We start from the raw sequence: 22539 nt of genomic DNA, 5'->3' as shown, positions 1-22539 counted from the left end.
CGAAGAGAATGAGAGCTGAGGAAGTAGAAGGAAGCACCAACTTCTTACTAAGCCTCCCCCTCCCCCCACTAGAAACGTATTGGGTACTTTTCACAGTAACTAAATTGTCTGACATAGAACATAAGGGAGGAAGACTCAGAGGGTCTAGCCCATGGTCAATTGGTGCCATGGACTTGGGCAGAGTAATTATAGCAGGTGGTGTGTGTGTGTGTGTGTTTCCTCTTCTTGGTCAACAGGAAATAGAGAGCAAGATTAGGCGTCAGGGATGAGATACCCTCAATGTGCTACCCATTACGACCTATGACCTCCAGCTAGATCCCGCCTTCTAAAGTCTCCAGAACTTCTTTACTATCTGAGAACCAGTCCACCAAGACATGAGGCAGGGGAGATATTGGATATACAAAGTATATCAACTCTGAGCTCGTGGCAAACTGTCTTTGCTACAGATCCAGGTAAACATTGAACTACAGCATGACCACAGAGTTTAACATTTATTAAAATATAATTTTACCTTCATAAACTATCACAGACATGTCACAAAGCCAAATAGTGATGTTACAAAAATCCATGGACTTGCACATTTGGTATTTGTTAGTGAACCAGATGTTTGTACCACACGTTTGACCTCTTAGAGAGGAAGCATCTTTCCATCATTGCTTACAACTCTGACTGGATAAGTCTTAGTGCTTTCTTCATGTTGTCTACCACTGAAATAAGAATAAACAAATATTGTGCTCTTAGTAAATGAAACTAGCAAATGTTAGAACTTAAATGATAATAAATAAAATTAGATTGCTTACATTTTTGTATTAGTTGGCTCATTAACATACTATATTAATAAGCTAAATTAATATTTGTAAATTTATGGATTACGGCCATCAGAAGTGGCTCATCAAATTCATTGATAATAAGCAGCTAATTTATTAAAGGATCTTTGAGAGAGTGTTTTCTTTTCTTATTTATTTTTTAATTTATTTATTATTTTCTTTTTATACATTTCAAATGCTATCCCAAAAGTTCCCTATACCCTCCCCCCTCTCTGCTCCCCTCCCCACCCACTCCCACTTCTTGGCCCTGGTGTTACCCTGTACTGGGTCATATAGAGTTTGCAAGACCAAGGGGCCTCTCTTCTCAATGATGGCTGACTAGGCCATCTTCTGCAACATATTCAGCTAGAGACAAGCGCTCTGGGGTACTGGTTAGTTCATATTGTTGTTCCACCTATAGGGTTGCAGACCCCTTCAGCTCCTTTCTCTAGCTCCTCCATTGGGGGCCCTGTGTTCCATCCAATAGCTGACTGTGAGCATCCACTTCTGTGTTTGCCAGGCACCAGCATTGCCTCACAAGAGACAGCTTGCAAAACACATGAAACTCAAGAAGAACGAAGACCAAAGTGTGGACACTTTGCCTCTTCTTAGAATTGGGAACAAAACACCCATGGAAGGAGTTACAGAGACCACGTTTGGAGCTGAGACGAAAGGATGGACCATCTAGAGACTGATGCACCTGGGGATCCATCCCATAATCAGCCTCCAAACGCAGAGTGTTTTCTTTTTAATGAGCTATTGAATTAATCCAGTATTGCTGGATCTGAGACCAATACCATCTTCTTAAATATGACTGATAGTAACTGTTATTAAAAATAGTTAGTCTTAAGTAAATTTTGTACCTCACTATTTATAGGCATTTAAAGAAAGACAAAATCATCATTATTGTCATCTGAGAAAAAAAAATCATATTGGGTCTTTGACACTAGGAGGAAGCATTCTGTCTCCTAATGTTTGTGTCTTTTTTAGTGTGTCAGAGTCAGCTATCACCACTAACCAATGTAATTTTTGATGTAATTTACTCACACATGGGTAAGTCCCGGGGTTCATATGTGTATAGTCTGTTAGAGTATCTTCCAGTTATATCAGCCCTGACAGTCAAAGAAGGGTCTGTCAAAAACAACACAAAACAAAGTCACAGAAACATTACTTAATGTGGTCTTAAACTTGTTCCTTCTCTCCACTCTAAGACCAAAGTCAGGAAAATGATAAGCAAAGTCAGTTTTCATCATGTGAATTCATGGATTAGCCTTCAGTCCTTTTAGAGAGGCATGGTTCTACTTTGTGGTATTGTATTAAAAGTGCATGGTTAAGTTGATTTAAGAACATAAATTCTTTTTAAATGTTTAAAATTTGTTAGCAACATAGTACATTTTGGTGTAGATCTAACAAGAGCATAATGTTATTGATTGGGTTAGAAAGGGCTCCCCTTTTAAAAGAACAGTGCTTAAGTTTGAATCTTAAAGCAAATAAAAACAAGCTAAGGTTCCTACTGACTTAGCAAACCTGATATGGACACATACCAACAAACATGATCCTGGGCACGTACTGCCCATCAGGTGACAAGTTCTTGTCCGTGGTCTCATGCTAGCAGAAGATGAAATACATGAACATCATTGGATTGTGTAGCATTCTTTATGGAAGCTAAATTTCCACAAAGTTATACATTAAAGCCTTAAAATTCTGTATTAACTAATACTTGACCCTGAATGTTTTGAGAGAAAAAAAAAGAGTTCAACGTTTCTATAAAGTTATGACATTAAGACAACATTGTTGTCATCATGTACCATGAGATTCAGCATGATGAAGTCATTTTGTGCCATTTCTTGTATTTCTTCATTTTTGGCAAATTCCTTTTTTAGTGCTGTGAAAGAGAAGGAAATGTCATTTTGCCTAACCTTGATATTACATTGATATTACATTGTTTTCTATAATTGTGTCAATGGCATGGGTGTAAATGGTTGTCCTTTTACTACTTAGTCTATCACTGGGAAGCAATGAGCTATAGTTTGCTTATGGAGATGTCAACAGACATTAACAAACACAGTAGTTTTATAATTTACATTACGTAGTAACTCATTGGTTAGAAAATTTTCTGCCAGCAAATTTTCCACTCATTTTTATTTTTATGAAGTTGATATCACATTTCAAACAGCATATCAGAATTTCAGCAGATTTGAATAACCATTATAATCTTTGGTCTGGATTGTGTTTCACTACTTAGCCCATAATCTTTCTGCTGTAATTACTAGAGGGTGCCCATAGGTGGCTCTTTCTTGGTCTTTAAGCATCTTGGTAGAATGGTGGTATTTTAGGAATTACATTTTTTAAATGTTATTTTTCTAGGTTTCTTCCTAATTATTCTTCCCAGCTAACTTCTATCTTATGTTTGGACAGACAGTAAGCTCCCAGGAGCTAAATTTACCTTGACAGTACTGACAGTCCTCCAGGTGGTGAATAACCATCAGTGGTTTGTTACTAAACAGAGAAAGCATAAAGTGAAGTTTCATGATTAATGCTGGATCGTGATTATAAAATGGAATTATATTTAAAGTTTTGGTACTATTGAGAAGACTTAAATAAATACTTTAGGCTTATACTTCATGGCCATGTGACCTATAATAGGTAGTGTCATCTGGTGTATGGCCACAGAACACACCACGTACAATATTATAAGTGTCAGCTCACAGGCTGCATAGCATACTGAATCAGATTGTTGGTGTGGGGTACAGGAAGCACAGCTTAAAGTGGCAGGTGGCACTTATATCTACTATAGTATGTACAGATAATTAGAAAACCATGTTATCGCCAGGACTTATATAACCAACAGTTATTGCTAATGAAATCATGATATATAATTTCAGGACTTAAAATATTTTAAAATATTCTTCATTTTTTCATTTAAGTTTTTACAAAACAGGCATATTTGATCAGTTTCATATCATTTTATTCATGTGTCAACTTAAATTTATAAATAAATCAGAGTCCCTTATTAAAATTTTTTCAGGATAATTTTAATTTTAACTCTAAATAAAGTTGTAATACTAAGTGACTTCCCAATTCTAATCTAAAAATAAAATGAGAATAGTAATTGCAGAAGGGATAAAATGATTATGGTGTGGATATTTTCATGGTTTGTGTTTCATCCTTTTCCCAAAGGTTCTTGTGGTAGAAGCAAGGTCCCCAGTGGGATGATGAGGCAGTGGAAACTCTAAGGATAGAAGGTGGTTAGATAATGGCTGTGTCCTCAAGAATATGTCACTGTGTCTCCTGGGAGACAATCTGGTGTCCTGGGACTGGATCACTTCCCAGGAGGATGCTTTGCTGTGAGGTTGGAATCTTCTAATCCCTTTTGCACACAATCATATCCTGGGACGCCATTTGCCATGAGGTCTCATCAGAGCTGGGCAAATATTGATGTCTATGCTCTTGAACTTCCGGAGCCAAGTAAACCTCTTTGGTTTACAAATTATTCAGCTTCATGTATTTATACTATATAACTATAACTAACAATACAAAACTGACTAAGAAAGACATATTGGATACTTTTTCAAATATAGCTTTAACCCTAAGATAATTATAGACATCAAAAGATAAGTTTTAGAGTCATGCTTATTCAACAACAAAATTTTTTTATATCAATAAATTCTCAATTCACAAGATGTCCACACAATAATTTCACAGCCAATTGATAATGATACAAGTTGCCCACCTAGATTAGACAAATTATCCCAATTATTCTATCCTTTTATTATATTCATAGCTACCTGTGGCTATTTAAAGCCACACGGAATCTGGAACATCTTCTTCTTCCTCCACCTTCCTTCCTCTCTCTCTGTTCTCTCTTCCTGTTCCTCTAACTCTTAGCTCTGCCTTTCTTTTCCCTGTCCAATCACAGGATTCTTGTTGTGTTAATATTTAAATTAATTGGGGCAAAATTTTGCTACATTTCTCTGCTTGATTGCCCTTTGGGGAATTATTGACTTATCATGGGGTTCTTTGCTAATTCTCAAAGAACATAAATCAAAATACTCTATTCTCTTGTGCCATAATTACAGTGTCCAGTTACTTCTCATGAGCTGTCGATAAAAGGAAATCTGTTGAATGGCTGCTCATTGGGTGGCCTTGGAAGATTTAAATTGTCCCTTGAAGCAGGGCTCATGAAAGTGGTCTATGCAGAAGTGATGTAGGTGGCTGAGGACAGATGAACAAAACTTTTTATGTATTAATATTCGTTAATTTTGTAATGCTGATAATCTATTTTTGAACAGGCTAGGCAAGCACTCTCCTAGTTGGCTGAATTCCTGGGCAGCATAAATCTTTTTAAAATCAATTACAAAAAATAATTATATAAATTCAGTGGTTGCAAACCACTGAAAAATGCTGTAACCAGTATTGGTTTTCAGTCTCAGTAGAGGTTAAATACAAACTTCAAATGAATAACTTCATTTACTTTTCAAACTTTAAAAGAACATTTTGGACCCAGGTGGTAGTGGTACACACCTTTAATCCCAGCACTTGGGAGGTAGAAGCAGGCAGATCTCTGAGTCTGAGGACAGCCTGATCTACAGGGTGAGTTCCAGGACTGCCCAGACTACACAGAGAAACTTGGTCTTGAAAAATGAAAAACAACAACAGCAACAACAAAACCAACAATAAAAGTAACAAAAAAGTACATTTTGGATAAAACTCTTCCAAATTACCTTTAGGATTTATGGGAAAACGAGAGAGCTGCCATTTACCAGCATCAGACGTTGGTAAAAGTGCAGATTCAAGCTATGAGGAACAGAGTGTTATACACACTTCTTATGAATAGCATGCTAAGACTAAAGGTATTCAATGAGGCTTTCACTGGCAGGACAAACTAGATTCAGCCCTCCTGAGCCTAAGATGTTTAATGATGCTCTCACAGGCAGGTCTACTACTCAGCCTTGTAAACATCAGCCAAGGAAGTTTTCTATTATGGCTCTTTTGACTGAGCTCAGTGGAGAAACACTGTCAAGGGCATAGGCTACCCTGCTCTCCTGACTGGCAACCACTTCTTCCCAGTATCTTCAAGACCTCTTGAAAGGGGCAGCCATGCTTATGGAGGCTTGAGGAAAGTTTTAGGACAGTGACTCCAGCATCAGACTGCAGTAATTAGAATACAAGGAAACTTCACTCACAACAGTTTTCACACGAGTGATTATTCCACTTAACGAAAAGGACAGAGACAATGGCAGAAATTGGAGTAGCTACAGTCAAAAGCAAAGGCTTTGAGTTGAGTTTTGCTGTGTTTTTTTTTTTTTTTTTTCAGCTGAGGAGAGTAAATACCTGAGTGTTTGTGGCTGTACTTTCATTTTTAGTGCCGCACCCTGCCAATATCACATAGAAGTAGGTAAAAGTGGTCTGTGGGGAAGAAGAGAGTGCTTGTGTCCCAAACACAACTTCATCTGTGATCCCCCAAATGTGAGTTTTGTGTCAATTTTGCATTACAGGATACTATATATTTTATTTTTCAAAATTTATAGTAAAAATCTGTTCTAAGAACACATGACTCTCTAGCCTACGTCAACTTTTCTAACAGAAAATCACTAATTGAGGGTTTTTTTTGTTTTTGGATTGTTTGGGGGGGGGGGTTTTGTTTGTTTGTTTTGTTTTGGTCTTTGGTTTTTTGGTTTTTTCCAGACAGGTTTTCTCTGTGTATCCATGGCTGTCCTGGAACTCGCTCTGTAGACTAGGCTGGCCTCGAACTCAGAAATCCATCTGCCTCTGGCTACCAAGTGCTGGGATTAAAGGTATGAGCTACCACTGTCTGGCAGTTTTAGAGGTTTAACCCATTATCGTGCTTGGTGGCATGCAGGCATTCATGGTGCTGGAGAGTTGTTAAGAATTCTATATCCTGGTCCACAGGCAGCAGGAAGAGAGAGACACTGGTCCTAGCTTGAGCTTTTAAAACCCAAAGCCCACCCTACTCCCCACCCTCCCAGTGATATACTTCCTCTAACAAGGCCACACCTACACCAACAAGGTCACATGTCTTCATCCTTTCAAATAGTGGTACTCTATTTGATAGGATAGAACCTATGGGGGCCATTTTCATTCAAACCACCACAAAGGATATGACTTATAGTTTTCTTGTAGTGTTCACCTGACTTTGTTACTAGGGTGATTACACCCTTATTAAAGGAATTGAAACATATTGTTTTCTTTGATTTTTAGATGAATTTCAGGAGGATTAGTATTAGTTCTTTAATAGTTTAGAAGGCACCAGGCAATGTTAGCACACAGCTGTAAAACCAGCATCTGTAGTTCTGAGGAAGGAGCATCATTTGAACCCAGTATTTGGAATGGAGAAGATACTGTTTCAAAACTAAACAAAAAATTTAGAAGTTGGTAAAACCTTGCAGTTAAGCATCAGGTAGATGAAAGACGTTTATTTATTTATTTATTCATTCATTCATTCATTCATTTATGTGAGACATGGTTTATCTTGGTTGTCCTGGAACTTGTTCTATAGACCAGGCTAGTCTCAAACTCATAGAAATCCACATGACTGCATCTTCCAAGTGCTAGGGTTAAAGGTGTGTACTACCAATGTCTAGTAATGGAAGACTTTTGAAATTCTTTTAAAATTCTGAATAAAATTTCAGTGGTCTGTTTAAATTTTCTATTAATGGTTCAATCTTGACAGTTTTATGTATATAGGAATTTATGTTTTTCTTAGTATGTCTAATTTATTGACTTAAAAGTTTTTAAAATAGTCTTTTGACCCATCTTTTTCCTTTGGTTATTTTTCCTTGGTTTATGTTTACTTTTATTTACATGTATGTGCATATATTTGTAGGTATGCAGGTACCGAGGAAGGCCACAGAGGCTTTGGATCTCATGGACCTAGAGTTACATACACATGGTTGCTGGAAATTGAACTTCCATGGTCCTCTGGAGGAGCAGTAAGTTCTCTTACTCACTGATCCATCTCTCCATCCCTGTAATGTCACTTGTAATTTCTCCTTTTCATTTGTGATTTTATTAGACTTCTTTATTTTTTCTTTGCTGGTATATTTACTGGTATGTTGGTCTTTATCTCTTCAAAAAGAAAGAATGAAAGAAAGGAAGGAAGGAAGGAAGGAAGGAAGGGAGGGAGGAAGGGAGGAAGAAAGAAAGAAAGGAAGAAAGAAAGAGTGAGAAAAAGAAAGAGTGAGAGAAAGAGAGGAAGAAAGAGAGAAAAGAAAGAGAAGCAACTTTTATTTGTATGATCCTGTCCATTATTTTCTTAGGGTTTTAAATATTTCCTTTCTAAGAATAAATTTGAATTTAGTTTCTTTCCATTTTGTGGAATGAAGGAAGTTTTAAGGTACAATACTAGATTATTTGAAACTTTTTTCTTTCAAGTAAAACATAAGATAAATATATTTGTTGTAAAAGTATATCAGTAAAGGTATTGATTCAGAAAATTTGCCTCTTTGATATATTTATAGTGCATTGCCTAAGTTTTAGTATGTTGACTTTCCTCTGATTTTCCTCAAAATAATAATAATAATAATAATAATAATAATAATAATAATAATAATAATAAAAACCTCTTCTGCTTCTCTACCCATGCCAGATTGGCGGTCCTGATACTCTCCCACACAATACAACCTGCCTGTCTCCCTGGAGGTCTGCAGTAACCAAGGACACAGGTGAGACTCCTGCTAAAATAGCCACACTACTTGGGGATACTCATAGAGCCCAGATTACACAGGACCTACCCTCTGCCAAGCTCCATCTTCCTTCTGGTCTGCTTCTCTATCCTGGTCAGATCTGTAGGCCCAACACCCTCCTACACCCTACAGTCTGCCTGCCTCTCAGGATGACTACAGTAACCAGGGGCACAGCCCTTTTAGTTTGTACCTTAATCTGCAACAGGGGGAGATCCTGGCCCTGGAACCCAAAGCCTGCCTGTTTCACAGGAGGTTCGCCCTAACTAGGAACACAGGAGGTCTATCCTAATCAGGGATACAGGAGGCCTGCTCTAACCAGACACACAGGAGGTCCTCCCTAACAAGAGACAGCTTCCCAGGAGGCTGATTCTAACCCATGTCATAGAGCTCTACCTGCCTCAAAGGAGGCCTGCTCCAGTCAGGCACACACAGGTCAGTTAACACTAGAGATAGCCAGGTGGAGAGAGGCAAGGACAAAAACATAAGCAACAGAAGCCAGTGCAATTTTGCACCATCAGAACCCAGTTCTCCAACCAAAGAAAGCCCTGAATACTCTAAAACACCTGAAAAGAAAGATTCTGCTATAAAACCCCATCTCATCAAGATGATAGAGGACTTTAAGGAGGATATAAATAATTCCCTTAAAGAAATACAGGAAAACAGGTAGAAGCCCTTAAGGAGGAAACAAATCAATCCCTTAAAGAAATACAGGAAAATGCAATCAAGCAGGCGAAGGAATTGAATAAAACAGTGCAAAACATAAAAATAGAAATAGAAACAATAAAGAAAACACAAAGGGAAGCAACCCTGGAGATGGGCAATTTAGGAAAGAGATCAGGAGCTACCTATGCAAGCACTACCAACAGAAAATAGAAGAGAGAATCTCAGGCATAGAAGTTACCATAGAAGATACTAACACATTGGCCAAAGAAAATACAAAGTGTAAAAAGCTCCTAACCCAAAATATCCAGGAAATTCAAGATACAATGAAAAGATCAAACCTAAGAATAATAGGAGTAGAAGAGGGTGAAGAATCCCAGTTCAAAGGGCCAGAAAACATCTTCAAGGCCATCATTGGAAAGATAGGCCCATTGGACTTGCAAACTTTATATGCCCCAATATAGGGGAATGCCAGGGCCAAAAGAATGGGAATGGGTGGGTAGGGAAGTGGGGGCGCTATGGGGGACTTTTGGGATAGCATTGGAAATGTAATTGAGGAAAATATGTAATAAAAATATTAAAAATCANAAAAAAAAAAGAATATCATAAAAGAAAACTTCCCTAACCTAAAGAGAGAGATGGCCATAAAGGTACAAGAAACCAACAGAACACCAAATAGATTGGACCAGAAAAGAAATTCCTCTTAATCAAAACACTAAATGCACAGAACAAAGAAAGAATATTAAAGGCTGTAAAGGAAAAAGGCTAAGTAACATAAAGACAGACACCAGACTTCTTAACAGAGACTCTAAAGTCAGAAGATCCTGGGCAGATGTCATACAGACCCTAAGAGGACACAAATGCCAGGCCAGGCTGCTATAGCAAATAAAACTCTCAATTACCATAGATGGAGAAACCAAGATATTCCATGACAAAACCAAATTTAAACAATATCTTTCTACTAGTCCAGCCATGCAGAAGATAGTGGAAGGAGAACTCCAACACAAGAAGGTTAACTCTACCCACAAAACGTAAGAAATTAAACAACTCAAGAGAAGAGAATCATACACACATAATACCACCTACACAACAAAAATAACAAGAACTAGCAATCATCTGCCTTTAAAATCTCTCAATATCAGTGGACTCAATTCCCCAATAAAAAGACACAGACTAACAGACTGGATATGTAAACCAGGTCCAACATTTTGCCACATACTTGAAACACACCTCAGTGACAAAAACAGACTCTACCTCAGAGTTAAGGACTGAAAAAAAGTTTTCTAAGCAAATGGTCCCAAGAAACAAGCTGGAGTTGCCATTCTAACATTCAATAAAATAGACTTTCAATTAAAAGTTATAAAGCAAGATGGTGACATTCATCAAAGATGGTCATATTCATCAAAGGAAAATTCCACCAAGAGGAAGTTTCAATTCTGAACATCTATGCCCCAAGTGCAAAGGCATCCACATTCATAAAAGAAACTTTACTAAAGCTCAAAACACATTGAACCTCACATAATAATATTAGGAGATTTTAAAGCCTCACTCTCACCAATGGCTAGTTCATTGAAACAGAAACAAAACAGAGACACAGTGGAACTAGCAGAAGTTGTGAACCAAATCGATTTAACAGATATCTACAGAACATTTCACACCCAAATAAGAGAATAATGCAAATAATGCAAATAATAAAAAAGAGAATGATACAAAGAATCAACAAAACCAAGATCTGGTTCTATGAGAAAATCAACAAGCTATATAAACCCTTAGCCAAACTAACTAATGGGAACAGAGACAGTATCCAAATTAACAAAATCAGAAATTAAAAGAAAGACATAACAACAGAAACTGAGGAAATTAAAAAAAAATCAGATCTTACTACAAAAGCCTATACTCAACAAAACTGAAAAATCTGGATGGAATAGATGATTTTCTAGACAGATACCACCTACCAAAGTCAGATCAAGATCAGGCAAATTATCTAATCAGTCCCATAACTCCTAAAGAAATAGAAGTAGTCATTAAAAACCTCCCAACCCAAAAGAGGCCAGGGCCAGATGGTTTTAGTGCAGAATTCTACCTGACCTTTGAAGAAGAGCTAATACTAATACCCCTCAAACTATTCCACAAAAATAGAAACAGAAGCAACACTAATTCATTTTATGAAGTCACTGTTACTTTGATACCTAAACAACACAAAGACCCACCAACGAAAGAAAACTTCAGGCCAATTTCATTTATGAATATTGAGGCAAAAAATACTCAATAAAATTCTCTCAAACTAAATCCAAGAACACATCAAAACCAACATTTACCATGATGAAGTAGGTTTCATTCTAGGGCTGCAGGGATGGTTCAATATACGAAAATCCATCAACATAATATACTATATAAGAGAACTCAAGGGAAAAGTCACACGATCACCTCATTAGATGTTAAGAAAGTCTTTGAGAAAATACAACACCCCTTCTTAAGGTCTTGGAGAGATCAGGAATTTATGACATAATCAGGATTTTAATAGTCTTGGAGAGATCAGAATTTATGACATAAACCTAAACATAATAAAAGTAATATATAGCAAATGAACATCAAATTAAATGGAAAGAAACTAGAAACAATCCCACTAAAATCAGGAAGAAGACTGCCTACTCTCTTCCTATTTATTCAACATAGTACTTGAAGTGCTAGCAAGAACAATTAGACAACAAAAGGAGATCAAGAGGACATAAATTGCAAAGAAGTCAAAGTATCACTATTTGCAGATGATATGATACTAAACATAAACAACCCCCAAGATTCCACCAGAGAATTCCTACAGCTGGTAAACAAGTTCAGCAAAGTGGCAGGATATAAAATTAACTCAAACAAATTAGTGGCCTTCCTTTATACAAATGATAAACAGGCTGAGAAAGAAATTAGGGAAACAATACCCTTCACAGTAACCACAAATACCAGAAAATATCTTGGTGCAGCTCTTACCAAGTAAGTGAAAGATCTGTATGACAAGAACTACAAATCCCTGAAGAAAGAGATCGAAGAAGACCAACCCATGCTCATGGGTTGGTAGATAAACAGTGAAAGTGACCATCTTATCAAAAGTGATCTACAGATTCAGTCTAGTCCCTATCAAAATTCCAGCACAATTCTTCACAGGCATGGAAAGAGCAATTCTCACTTAATATGGAAAAACAAAAATCCAAAATAGCCCAAACAATTCTCAACAATAAAATATCTTCTGGGAGAATCACCATCCATGACCTTAAGTTGTACTACAAAACAATAGTGATAAAGACTGAATAGTATTACTACAGAGTCAGACAGGTTAATTAGTGGAATAGAATTGAAGACTCAGAAATAAGTCCACACACCTATGGACACTTGATCTTTGACAAAGAAGCCAAAACATACAGTGGAAAAAGTAAAGCATCTTCAACAAATGGTGCAGGTCTAACTGCTGGTCTGCATGTAGAAGAATGAGAATAGTCCTATATTTATTATAGTGTACAAAGCTCAAGTCCAAGTAGATCAAAGAACTCAACATAAAACCTGATACACTGGATCTAATAGAAGAGAAAATGGGCAAGAGTCTTGGACTCATTGACACAGGGGGAAATTTCCTGAGCAGAAGAGCAATGGCTTATGCTCTAAGATCACTAATTGATAAATGAGACCTCATGAAACTGAAAAGCTTCTTTAAGGTAAAAGACAACATCAATAGGACAAATTGGCAACCTACAGATTGGGAAAATAACTTCACTAACCCAACATCTGATAGAAGCCTAATATCCAAAATATATAAAGAACTCAAGAAGTCAACTTCCAAAAAACTAAACAACCGAATTAAAAATGGGGTACAGAGGTAAACAGAGAATTCACAATAGAAGAATCTCGAATGGCTGAGAATGTTAAATGTCCTTAATGATAAGGGAACTGCAAATCAAATCGATCCTGAGATTCTACCTCACATCAATCAGAATGGCTAAGATGAAAACCTCAGGTGACACCTCATGCTGGCAAGGATGTGGAGAAAGAGGAGCACTCTTGCATTGCTGGTTGGATTGCAAACTGATACAACTACTCTGGAAATCAACATGGCAGTTCCTCAGAAAATTTGAAATAGTTCTACCTGAAGGCCCAGCTATATCGTTGTTGAGCATATACCCAAAAGTTGCACCACCCTACCACAAGGACAGGTGCTCCACCATGTTCATAGCATCCTTATTTGTAATACCCAGAAGCTAGAAACAACCCAGATGTCTCTAAGCTGAAGAATGGAAGCAGAAAATGTGGTTTATTTACCCAATGGTATACTATTCAGCTATTAAAAATGAGAACAACATAAATTTTGCAGGCAAATGGATGGAACTAGAAATATCATCCTATGTGAGGCAACTCAGATCTCAAAGGTTCAGTTATTGGGGCGGGGGGGCAGGAGAGAAGCCCAGAGGGCCAAAAGAATGCATGGAAATAAACAGCATCAGGGTGGGGAGTGGAGGGACCCTCTAGAAAGTACCAGAAACCCAGGAGGTGAAAGATTCAAGGACTTAATGGAAGTGACCTTAGCCAAAATGCCCAACACTGGGGAGAGGGAACTGGAAGAGTCCACCTCCAGTAGAGGGTCAGAGTTACTAACCCACAGTCAAAATTTCTGATCCAGAACTGTTCCTATCTAAAAGAACTTCAGGGATTGGGAAGAGACTGAAGGAAAGGGGGTCCAATGACTGGCCCAACTTGGGATCCATCTCATGGGAAGGCACCAAGGCCTGACACTATTACTGATGCTATGGTGTGCTTACAGACGCTAGCCTGACATGGCTGTCCTTTGGGAGGTTCTACTAGCAGCCGCCTGAGACAGAGCCAGATACTTCCACCCAGCCATTGGGCTGAAGTCAGGGACTCCTATGGTTGAATTTGGGGAAGGATTGAAGAAGCCGAAAGGGAGAATGACCCCATAGGAAGACCAGCAGCATCAACTAATTCAGACCCCAGGGAGCTCCCAGAGACTAAGCTACCAACAAGGAGCATACACAGGTCAGTTGGAGGCTCATAAATAGCACAGGTCTGTCTGGTGAGACCTTTGTGGGGAAAGATGCCTGTAATCCTAGAGAGACTTGAGGCCCCAGGGAAGAGGAATGCCTGGTGTGTGTGTGTGTGTGTGTGTGTGTGTGTGAGCTGTGTGTGGTATGTGTATGTAGTACATACACATGAGTGCTGTGTGTTAAATGTGTATGCAGTACATGCACTTGAGTGTGCAGTTGCAAACAACTGTGTAGCGCATGATGAGACCAAAGTGGGATGTCATTGTTAATCTCCATCAAGGCTGTACATTATTTTCTTGAGCAGGTCTCTCACAGAACCATATGTGTTCTACTTCATCTAGGCTGGCTGCCCAGTGAGCTCCTGGAATTCACCTGTCTTCACAAAGTCTCATGGATTTCAGACTGGCCTTAAACTTACTCTATAGCCAGGATAACTTAGAACTTCTGATCCTCTTGCACCTACTTCCAGAGTCCTGCACCATCACACCCATTTTATATGTGACAATGGGATTGAACTCAGAGGTTTTTGCTCTCACTCTGCTAGCACTCTACTAGCTGGGCTACATCAGCTGCCCTAAATATTGACTTAACAGATTAATTTTTAGTTTTTTCTCATTCTAGAATTTCTAGATTAAATCTTACTCTATCTGAGCAGATAGCTTCAGTGGTCTGAGGCTGTAATTTGTCCATTCATATTTGGAAATGAAATTTTTCTGTAGTATTTATTCAGTTCTGGAGTTTTTAACTCCATTGTCACTTAACTTCCTGTGTTTTCACTTTAATCTGAGAATTGAAAATGAATATTCTTCAGATATATGAAAAACTCTCCAGGAGATTTTTTAATCATCAAGGATAAAAATTATGTTATGTTTGATCATTGACTAGTACCTGGCACATAAGAGGGGATGATCAACTAGTACTTGGATGACTAACTATGAATACGAGCGTGAAATAAAGATCCCCAGGGTGTCTGGCTCACCAGACCTGCTGGAGACTGTTCCTATGAGTCACTTTCTTACTAAGCGTGCACAGTGCTTAGTGAGAGGCACTACCTTATTCATACAACTCATATTTAAAGCTTGCCTGTGTAATAAAGACATTCATCTTGGGGGATTTAGAACTTTTACAAATAATGAACCCCACTTGCTATGGTTTGAATGGGAGATGTTCCCTCACAAACTTGATTGTTTGAACAATTGTTCCCAGCTGCTGGTATTATGGTTTTGCAAAGTGTAGGTGGAGAGAGTTGGGGCTGATGGACAGTACTCATGGGATATACCTGACCCTGCTTCTGGCCCCATTCTCTGCTGACTGTCAGCATGGTGAAACCTGCTGCCATGCCTTCTTTACTATGATGGATTCTATGTCTAAGTCCTGACTCAAGATAAATCCTTCCTCCTCAAGTTGCTTCCTGCCAGGTGTTTGGTTACAGTAATGAGAAGAGTAGCTAAAACAGCATTGTGATAGCAGTTGTGACTTCACACAGCCTACAATAATGACACAAGAACTGTGGCTTTCTTTCAGAAGCTAACATAACTCTTTCTGGGTTTTCCATGAGGCATGGCAGATTGCATGTGAAGAGAAACTGAGAGGGATTTTACCTTTTGCGAGCATGAAAGAGACCTTCTTCGTAAGTTTGCACCCATGTGATGTCATCTCCCCATCCTGAAGAAGAGACAAATCCTTGTATTATTCCAGGACTATAGATCTTTGACTGAAGAGCAGATGTGAACCTACAAACCTATAATAGCCCCAAAGCTGTTGAGTGCCATGCACTGTAAAAGATAGTAAGTTATATCTGGATACAAAGATGGGATGCCCTATCAAATTGTATGTAACAGGATTTGGGAGGGCACATCAAAGCTCAAAACCAGCCTCAAACCTATTCAGCACTGACCAGGGCCAGATAGTCAATGGGTGGTGGCTGAGAAGACATCCCCGTTTATGTATGTAAAAGCTCTAGCTTTTAAAATGTACATAAATCAACAGTTATCTTAGCACACTTCCAAAGAACTGCCAAGAGCCCTTTCCACTGTACTACCAAGTTCCCTATGTGTCTTGAGAGTCAAAGGACTGCTTCTATGCAATTCTACTTTCACTTTTTTGCTTGAAAAATGTTTACGGAGGAAAATCACACACACACACACACACACACACACACACACACAGCATTCTGGAAACATCCAAAGAGTGAAATACAGGGAAAGAGAAAGCTGTGGCTACAGACAGAATCTTAGCCTTAGAAAGGAGATAGCAGTAGTTGTGAGTATATGCTAGAGATTAAAGAATGAAGCTTTCAAGAAGTAGAACGTACAGGGCATCCAGGAACATTGCCGAGTGTTTAGGATTTGCCCCAGATATGGATGAGAAAGACTGACATGAAATATCTGAGTTAGAGACTCAGGTTTTCCTGTGTGTTAAAATGTCAGATTGCAGCATCTCCACTTGATACCACAGACATATAACAACAGAGATTAGAAGCAGAACCATGAACTAAGATACACATGATTCTGTGTTTCTTTTTCTTTCATTTATTTGTTCTTTGATAACAACTTTATTGAGATATCATTCACGTATTATTCAACTTACTAATAGAAAGTGTATATTATTTGTGGTATATTCCCAGAGCTACACAGCCAACACCACAGTTGATTTTAGTACATTTTTACCACCTCAAAGTAAACTCTTGTTAAAAGCAAAAACCCTAATTACATTTATTTATCTACTTATTCATGTGTGTGGGGAGGGGGCATAATATGCTCAGCACCAGTGTGGCGGTCTGAGGATATCCTGGGATTCTGGGAATGAAATTCAGGCCACCAGGCTTGGCACTAAGTGCTTTACCTGTCACCCATGCTTTAATTTTTAGATCATTCTCAGCTCCAAACACTAAATCTAATTTGAACCCCTGTAGTTTGCATACTCTGGACATTACATGTACATGGACTAGCCCTCACATATGCACTATGTGACCTTTGTGATTGAATTATGCACTTAGCATGTTTTCTAAGTTTATGCTCTGTCACGTGTTAGTAGTTAATGACTTTTTTATGGCTTAATATTATTCCACAACAGAGCCAGGCTTGGGCAGTGAAAGAAGTTGTTATCAGTATGATGGGGTACTGCTGTGATAGACCTGACTGCATTGTTTTGAGGAGGATTGTGGAAGGACTTTGGAACTTTGGGTTAGAAAAGCCTTTGCTGTTGAGAGCTCAGTGGGCTGTTCTGTGGGAGCTTGGAAGATAAGAATGTTGAGAACAGTGCAGACAATGGAGGCTTGGTTTGTGGAATTTCAGAGGGATGCAGCAACTCTGCCAGGCTGTGTGTGTGTGTGTGAGTGTGCACACGTGCGCATGCTCGCACGCGCACACACGTGCACGCATGTGGGTAGATTCTGTGTTGGTCCAGTTAGCTGGGCTGAAGCATCAGTTTTGCTTTGCTGGAATACTCCAAGCTGGTCAGCTAGGGCTGAGAAATTTGCAGGGAAGAGCCCAGCACTGTTGAGGTGAAATCTGAGAAGTGTTTCCTGAGGGTTAGCACACAGAATGTGGCCAAGAATATATCTTGTGCTGGCAGCCAAAGTTGGTACTATAAGAGTCACCCAAGAGGCACTGGTTTGGAAGGTATGAGGGGACATGGAGAGAGCTGAGGCATGGCACTGTGAGTGGCTTTGGTGACCTTTGGTGAAGGTACAGCCTCAGTGACAGTTGAAGGCTCAGGATTGAAAAGCTGCAAAGGGCCAGGCAGGAAAGTTGAGGCTTGAAAGTGCAGCTCAGTTGCAGCGGAAGACCCCAGCCTTTTTGAGATGCCAGTGCCATGGAATGGCCACTAAGAACATCAGCAGCTGTGCGGTAGAGCCAGCTGGAGAAGAGACAACAAGGTGTGTATGTTGCAGAGGGCAGAGCTAGAGAAGTAACCCAAGCCATTTGGAGGAGCCCAGAAGTTTGTGAGTGAATCTGAGATAATTGGACACATTATTTACACTTTTATAGTTGGTTTTTGCTTTGTTCGGGTTTTGATTATGCCATTTCTTCCCTTTTGAAGTGAGAACGTATTTAGTTTGTTTTTTATTTTACAGAAGCCTAGGGTTGAGAGACTGAATTTTTAAAGAGATTTTTAGGTTTTAAAAAGAGACTAAATGTTTTTAAAGATACTGAATTCGAAAGTGTTTGAATTTGTAAAGACCACAGGACTTTTACTGTTTGTTCAATGTTTTATATTATGAGATTGATCTTAGAGATGAACAAGAAAGATGTAGTTATGGTTTATCAATGATATGTTTGAGTGTCAATTTGGCACGGGATCAATTATCCTTCCTGATTTTATGTCACCTTGACGCAAGCCAGAATTACCAGAAAGCAGGGAACCTCAACTGAGAAAACGTCTCCATAAAGTCCAGCTGTAAGGTATTTTCTTAATTAGATATTGATGAGAGAGTCCCAGTCAATTGTGAGTGGTGTCACCCCTGGGCTGGTAGTCCTAGGTTCTATAAACAAGCAGACTGAGCAAGCCAGTAAGCTGCACCCTTCCGTGGCCTCTGCATCAGTTCCTGCCTCCAAGTTCCTGCCCTGCTTGAGTTCCTGTCCTGACTTCCTTCAAGGATGAACAGTAATGTGGAAGTGTGAGCTGAATAAATACTTTTCATTCCCAAGCTTCTTTGATGTTTCATCATAGCAATAGTACCCTAACTATGACAACCACTTTTTATATACTCATCGCTTGATGGAAATTTTGGGCTGCTTTAACATTTTAACTTTGATGAATAACATTTATATGAACATAAAAGAACAAGTTTGTGAACAGGTATATATTTATATTTATTTGGGACATATAGGGAGAAGTGAAATTGCTAATTTAAATGATAACTGTATTTTAATTTTCTTTTCTGTTGATACAGGCTTTTGCTATCCCTGATGCAGGGTGGCCGCAAACTTACAAGTGCTGGGATTAAAGGTGAGTGCCACCACAGCTGGCACATATTTTAACTTTCTGAGGAGCTGTTAGTTAAATTGTTCTACAAAATCACTGTGCCAATTTATAGTAAGAGCAAAGTAATAGATATATTTGTTCTGGATCAATATCTTAACACTGGAAAACATCTTTGTTGTTTTGGTCCCCCACCCAGGCCGGACAGAGTCTGCTCAGTAATGATCCTGAAAGATGATCTGATGTTGCCTTAGACCATTTCACATTAACCTACTCTAGATATATGACAGCTGCCCCATGATTACTGTTCTTTCTTTGCTGGTATTTATTTTAGATTTTTACTCTTATCTTATATTTTAAATTTTTATTGTCTTGTATATGGGTGTTTTGCTTGCATGTATGCATGTGTACCACTTATATGCCTTGTGCTCATGGAGGTCAGCATTAGATTCCCTGGAACTGGAGTTATAGATAGCTGTAAACTGCCATGTGGGTGCTGAGATGTGAACCGAGGTTCCTCTGGAACACTTCTTAACTGCTGCACCATCTCTCCAGCTCCCCTCATCTGTTGTAAATGTCACTCAAATACTAGAGCTTTATCAATGGATTCATTCCAGTTCCTTTTCCTGCTCAGCCTAGTTATATTAAAGGATCATCATCTGTTCCGTTTGAATCCACCAGTCTCTGAGTATACAATGGAAGAAGAATATAACTTCCCAAATAGCCATAGCTCTGCAGGGGCCATATTGTCTATCATAACTGTCTTCATTCAGTCTAGGTCATAATCACAATGGGGCAAATGTGACAGAAATTAAATTCTCTTCCAGGTCTGGATTCCTGGCTATTGTTTTGTCTCTAGCTATGGTTTTCTGTGTATGATTTTATTCACTCATCAGCTATGCATTTACTGAGTATCTGTTCTATTCTAGGCTCTTGAATGGGCTGCCAGAAGTTCTTTTGTTTCATAGCCCATGCTGGACTTGAACTCAGAAAGTGAGTGCTGGAAAGCACTTTAGGCGAGCACCATCATGCCAAGCTACAGTTCTCACGTGAAAAGGATGCTGGGAAATGTTCTGGTCACAAAACACTTGTGTGAGTGTGTGTGTGTGTGTGTGTGTGTGTGTGTAATTTTTTTAACCACTTATTTCTTTTCCTCACTAATCTTATGTTTTCTTCCAATTGGTTTCAGGCCTTAACTGTTTGGAACTGTTCTTTGCTTTACGGGACTGCACTGCGCACATTGTACTCTGACTCCTTCCACCTCCTCCTGCCTTTCGTCCTCACTTTCCCAGCCCTTTCTAACATAGAACTAGATAACCAGAGGGTCAGCAAATATAAGCCAATCCTCAGCAGAGTGACTCTCAGCATCAGTGGCCTTTTTCTCTATTAAAGCAGTATCTTAACAGCTGAACCAAGTTGTTCAAAGTAAGCCATACATTCTTCAATTTGTTTTCATAATGTTTGCCATGAAGGGGGCCATAAAGATGGCATAGCAGGTAAAGGCTCCGACTACCAAAACGGATGACTTGAGTTTGATCCCTGGAGCCCAAACTGGGGGGAGGAGAGAACAGAATTCAGCGAGTTGTCTCCTGACCTCAGCACATAAATAAATACCTGTAGTAAAACTTTGCTGCAGAGTTTTAGAGCAACATTTGAGTGGGCTCACAAGATACTGATGTCTTCTATATCAACTATAGCAATGCCACCCAGCTCAACTGTGGAAGGATTTGAACAAGTAGTAGCTTGGCCTTGGGTGGGTTAAAGGTACTAAGCTATTTATTTTAAAACTATCATCTTTGTTTGGAGAGCTATGTGATAAATTATACCCAGGGAAGTATTTTTGCCCTTTATTTATTTTGTAGTATACATTGCCTTTCTAGGCATATAGATTGTGATTGCTGAGCTAACTAATTGATTGAATTAATTGACTTTGGTAAACAATAATGGACACATAGCTAGTGGTCTATATATGGGAAGAAATGAATGGCGTGGAAGTCAGTCTGCTTTAGCATTTTGGACACCCTGCGGTACAGGTACACTGCACTTATGTTTTCTTATGCTTTCACTCTGCTCAAAGCACCGTTTCAAAGAGTGGCCAAACACTACGTGGTTATCCTGCTTATTTGAATTTATCATGCCGGGGCAAACAATTCTCAGCATTTACTGTTTCCCTGGAAACAGCAAAACAACTTTGAAATCTGTTCTTTTTCATCCTTTTGGATATGAAGATTTATTTTTTTCCTTAGTCCAAAGTAAAACTATAAGTATAAAAATTTAGAAGTTTTTCTGAAGCCAAAGCCAAATGCAAATGTCTAAAGTCAGTGCACCTGTTTATTGGAGTCCTAAGAAAGACTTGGTGAGCCAATGTTATCAGGAAGTGAGAGAAAGCATGATCTCCTGGGTAGCCTTGTATAAAATAATATTATTTTCTTGCCTTACATAGGGGCCTAGGAATTTGAGCAAACTTTGCACAGTCTTAAATTGCTTTCAGGACAACACCATGGCATCAAAGAGCCTTTTTTTTTTCTAAGATTCTGATAATCAAAGCTATACACATCAAACAAGTTCTTTACAAAATATCCAAAAAAATCATTCAAAACATTTTCTTTAATTGAGCCAGGCATAGTGGTTAGGAGACATAGGCAGGCACATCTCTATGAGTTTGAGGCCAGCCTGGTATACATGAGTTCCAAGCCAGCCAAGGCTACATGAAGAGAGCCTGTTTCAAAACCAAAACCAAAACCCCAACCCCCAAGTGTTTGAAATTTGATTATTGCCTAAAAATCAATGATCCCCTTTAGTAAAGTTTGTTTTAAAGTTATACATAACAAATATCTAGGCTTTCTTTCTTTCTTCTTTCTTTTTCTTTTCTTTTTTTTCCTTGTGTCTTTTTTTTAATTAGGTATTTATTTCAGTTACATTTCCAATGCTACCCCAAAAGTCCCCCACACGCTCCCCCACCCACTCCTCCACCCACCCACTCCCACTTCTTGGCACTGGCGTTCCCCTGTACTGAGGCAGATAAAGTTTGCACGACCAATGGGCCTCTCTTTCCACTGATGACTGACTAGGCCATCTTCTGATTCATATGCAGCTAGAGACATGAGCTCTGGGGGTACTGGTTAGTTCATATTGTTGTTCCACCTATAGGGTTGCAGACCCCTTTAGCTCCTTGGTTACTTTCTCTAGCTCCTTCATTGGGGGCCCTGTGATCCATCCAATAGCTGACTGTGAACATCCACTTCTGTGTTTGTTAGGCCCTGGCATAGTCTCACAAGAGACAGCTATATCAGGGTCCTATCAGCACAATCTTGCTAGTGTATGCAATGGTGTCAGCGTTTGGAAGCTGATATGGGATGGGTCCCCGGATATGGCAGTCTCTAGATGGTCCATCCTTTC

At 38.9% G+C, this 22539-nt stretch overlaps 1 protein-coding gene across 1 annotated transcript in view; it reads right to left on the bottom strand.

Moving 5' to 3' along the window:
• Nucleotides 1-657: 657 nt before the first annotated feature.
• Nucleotides 658-22539, bottom strand: part of Agr3 (anterior gradient 3, protein disulphide isomerase family member) — a 28202-nt gene continuing 6320 nt past the window's right edge. The window contains exons 2-7 of the mRNA XM_021179561.1: nucleotides 15816-15879; nucleotides 3253-3305; nucleotides 2615-2691; nucleotides 2351-2414; nucleotides 1854-1937; nucleotides 658-707 (exon numbers count right to left, since the gene is read on the bottom strand). Of these exons, the coding sequence (XP_021035220.1) occupies nucleotides 658-707; nucleotides 1854-1937; nucleotides 2351-2414; nucleotides 2615-2691; nucleotides 3253-3305; nucleotides 15816-15879 (392 nt within the window). The remainder of the gene's footprint in view (nucleotides 708-1853; nucleotides 1938-2350; nucleotides 2415-2614; nucleotides 2692-3252; nucleotides 3306-15815; nucleotides 15880-22539) is intronic.

This window comes from Mus caroli, chromosome 12, assembly GCF_900094665.2.
Source record: "Mus caroli chromosome 12, CAROLI_EIJ_v1.1, whole genome shotgun sequence".
Taxonomy (NCBI): domain Eukaryota; kingdom Metazoa; phylum Chordata; class Mammalia; order Rodentia; family Muridae; genus Mus; species Mus caroli.
The sequence above is the reverse complement of the archived record's forward strand: the minus strand, read 5'-3'. Positions and strand labels throughout refer to the sequence as shown.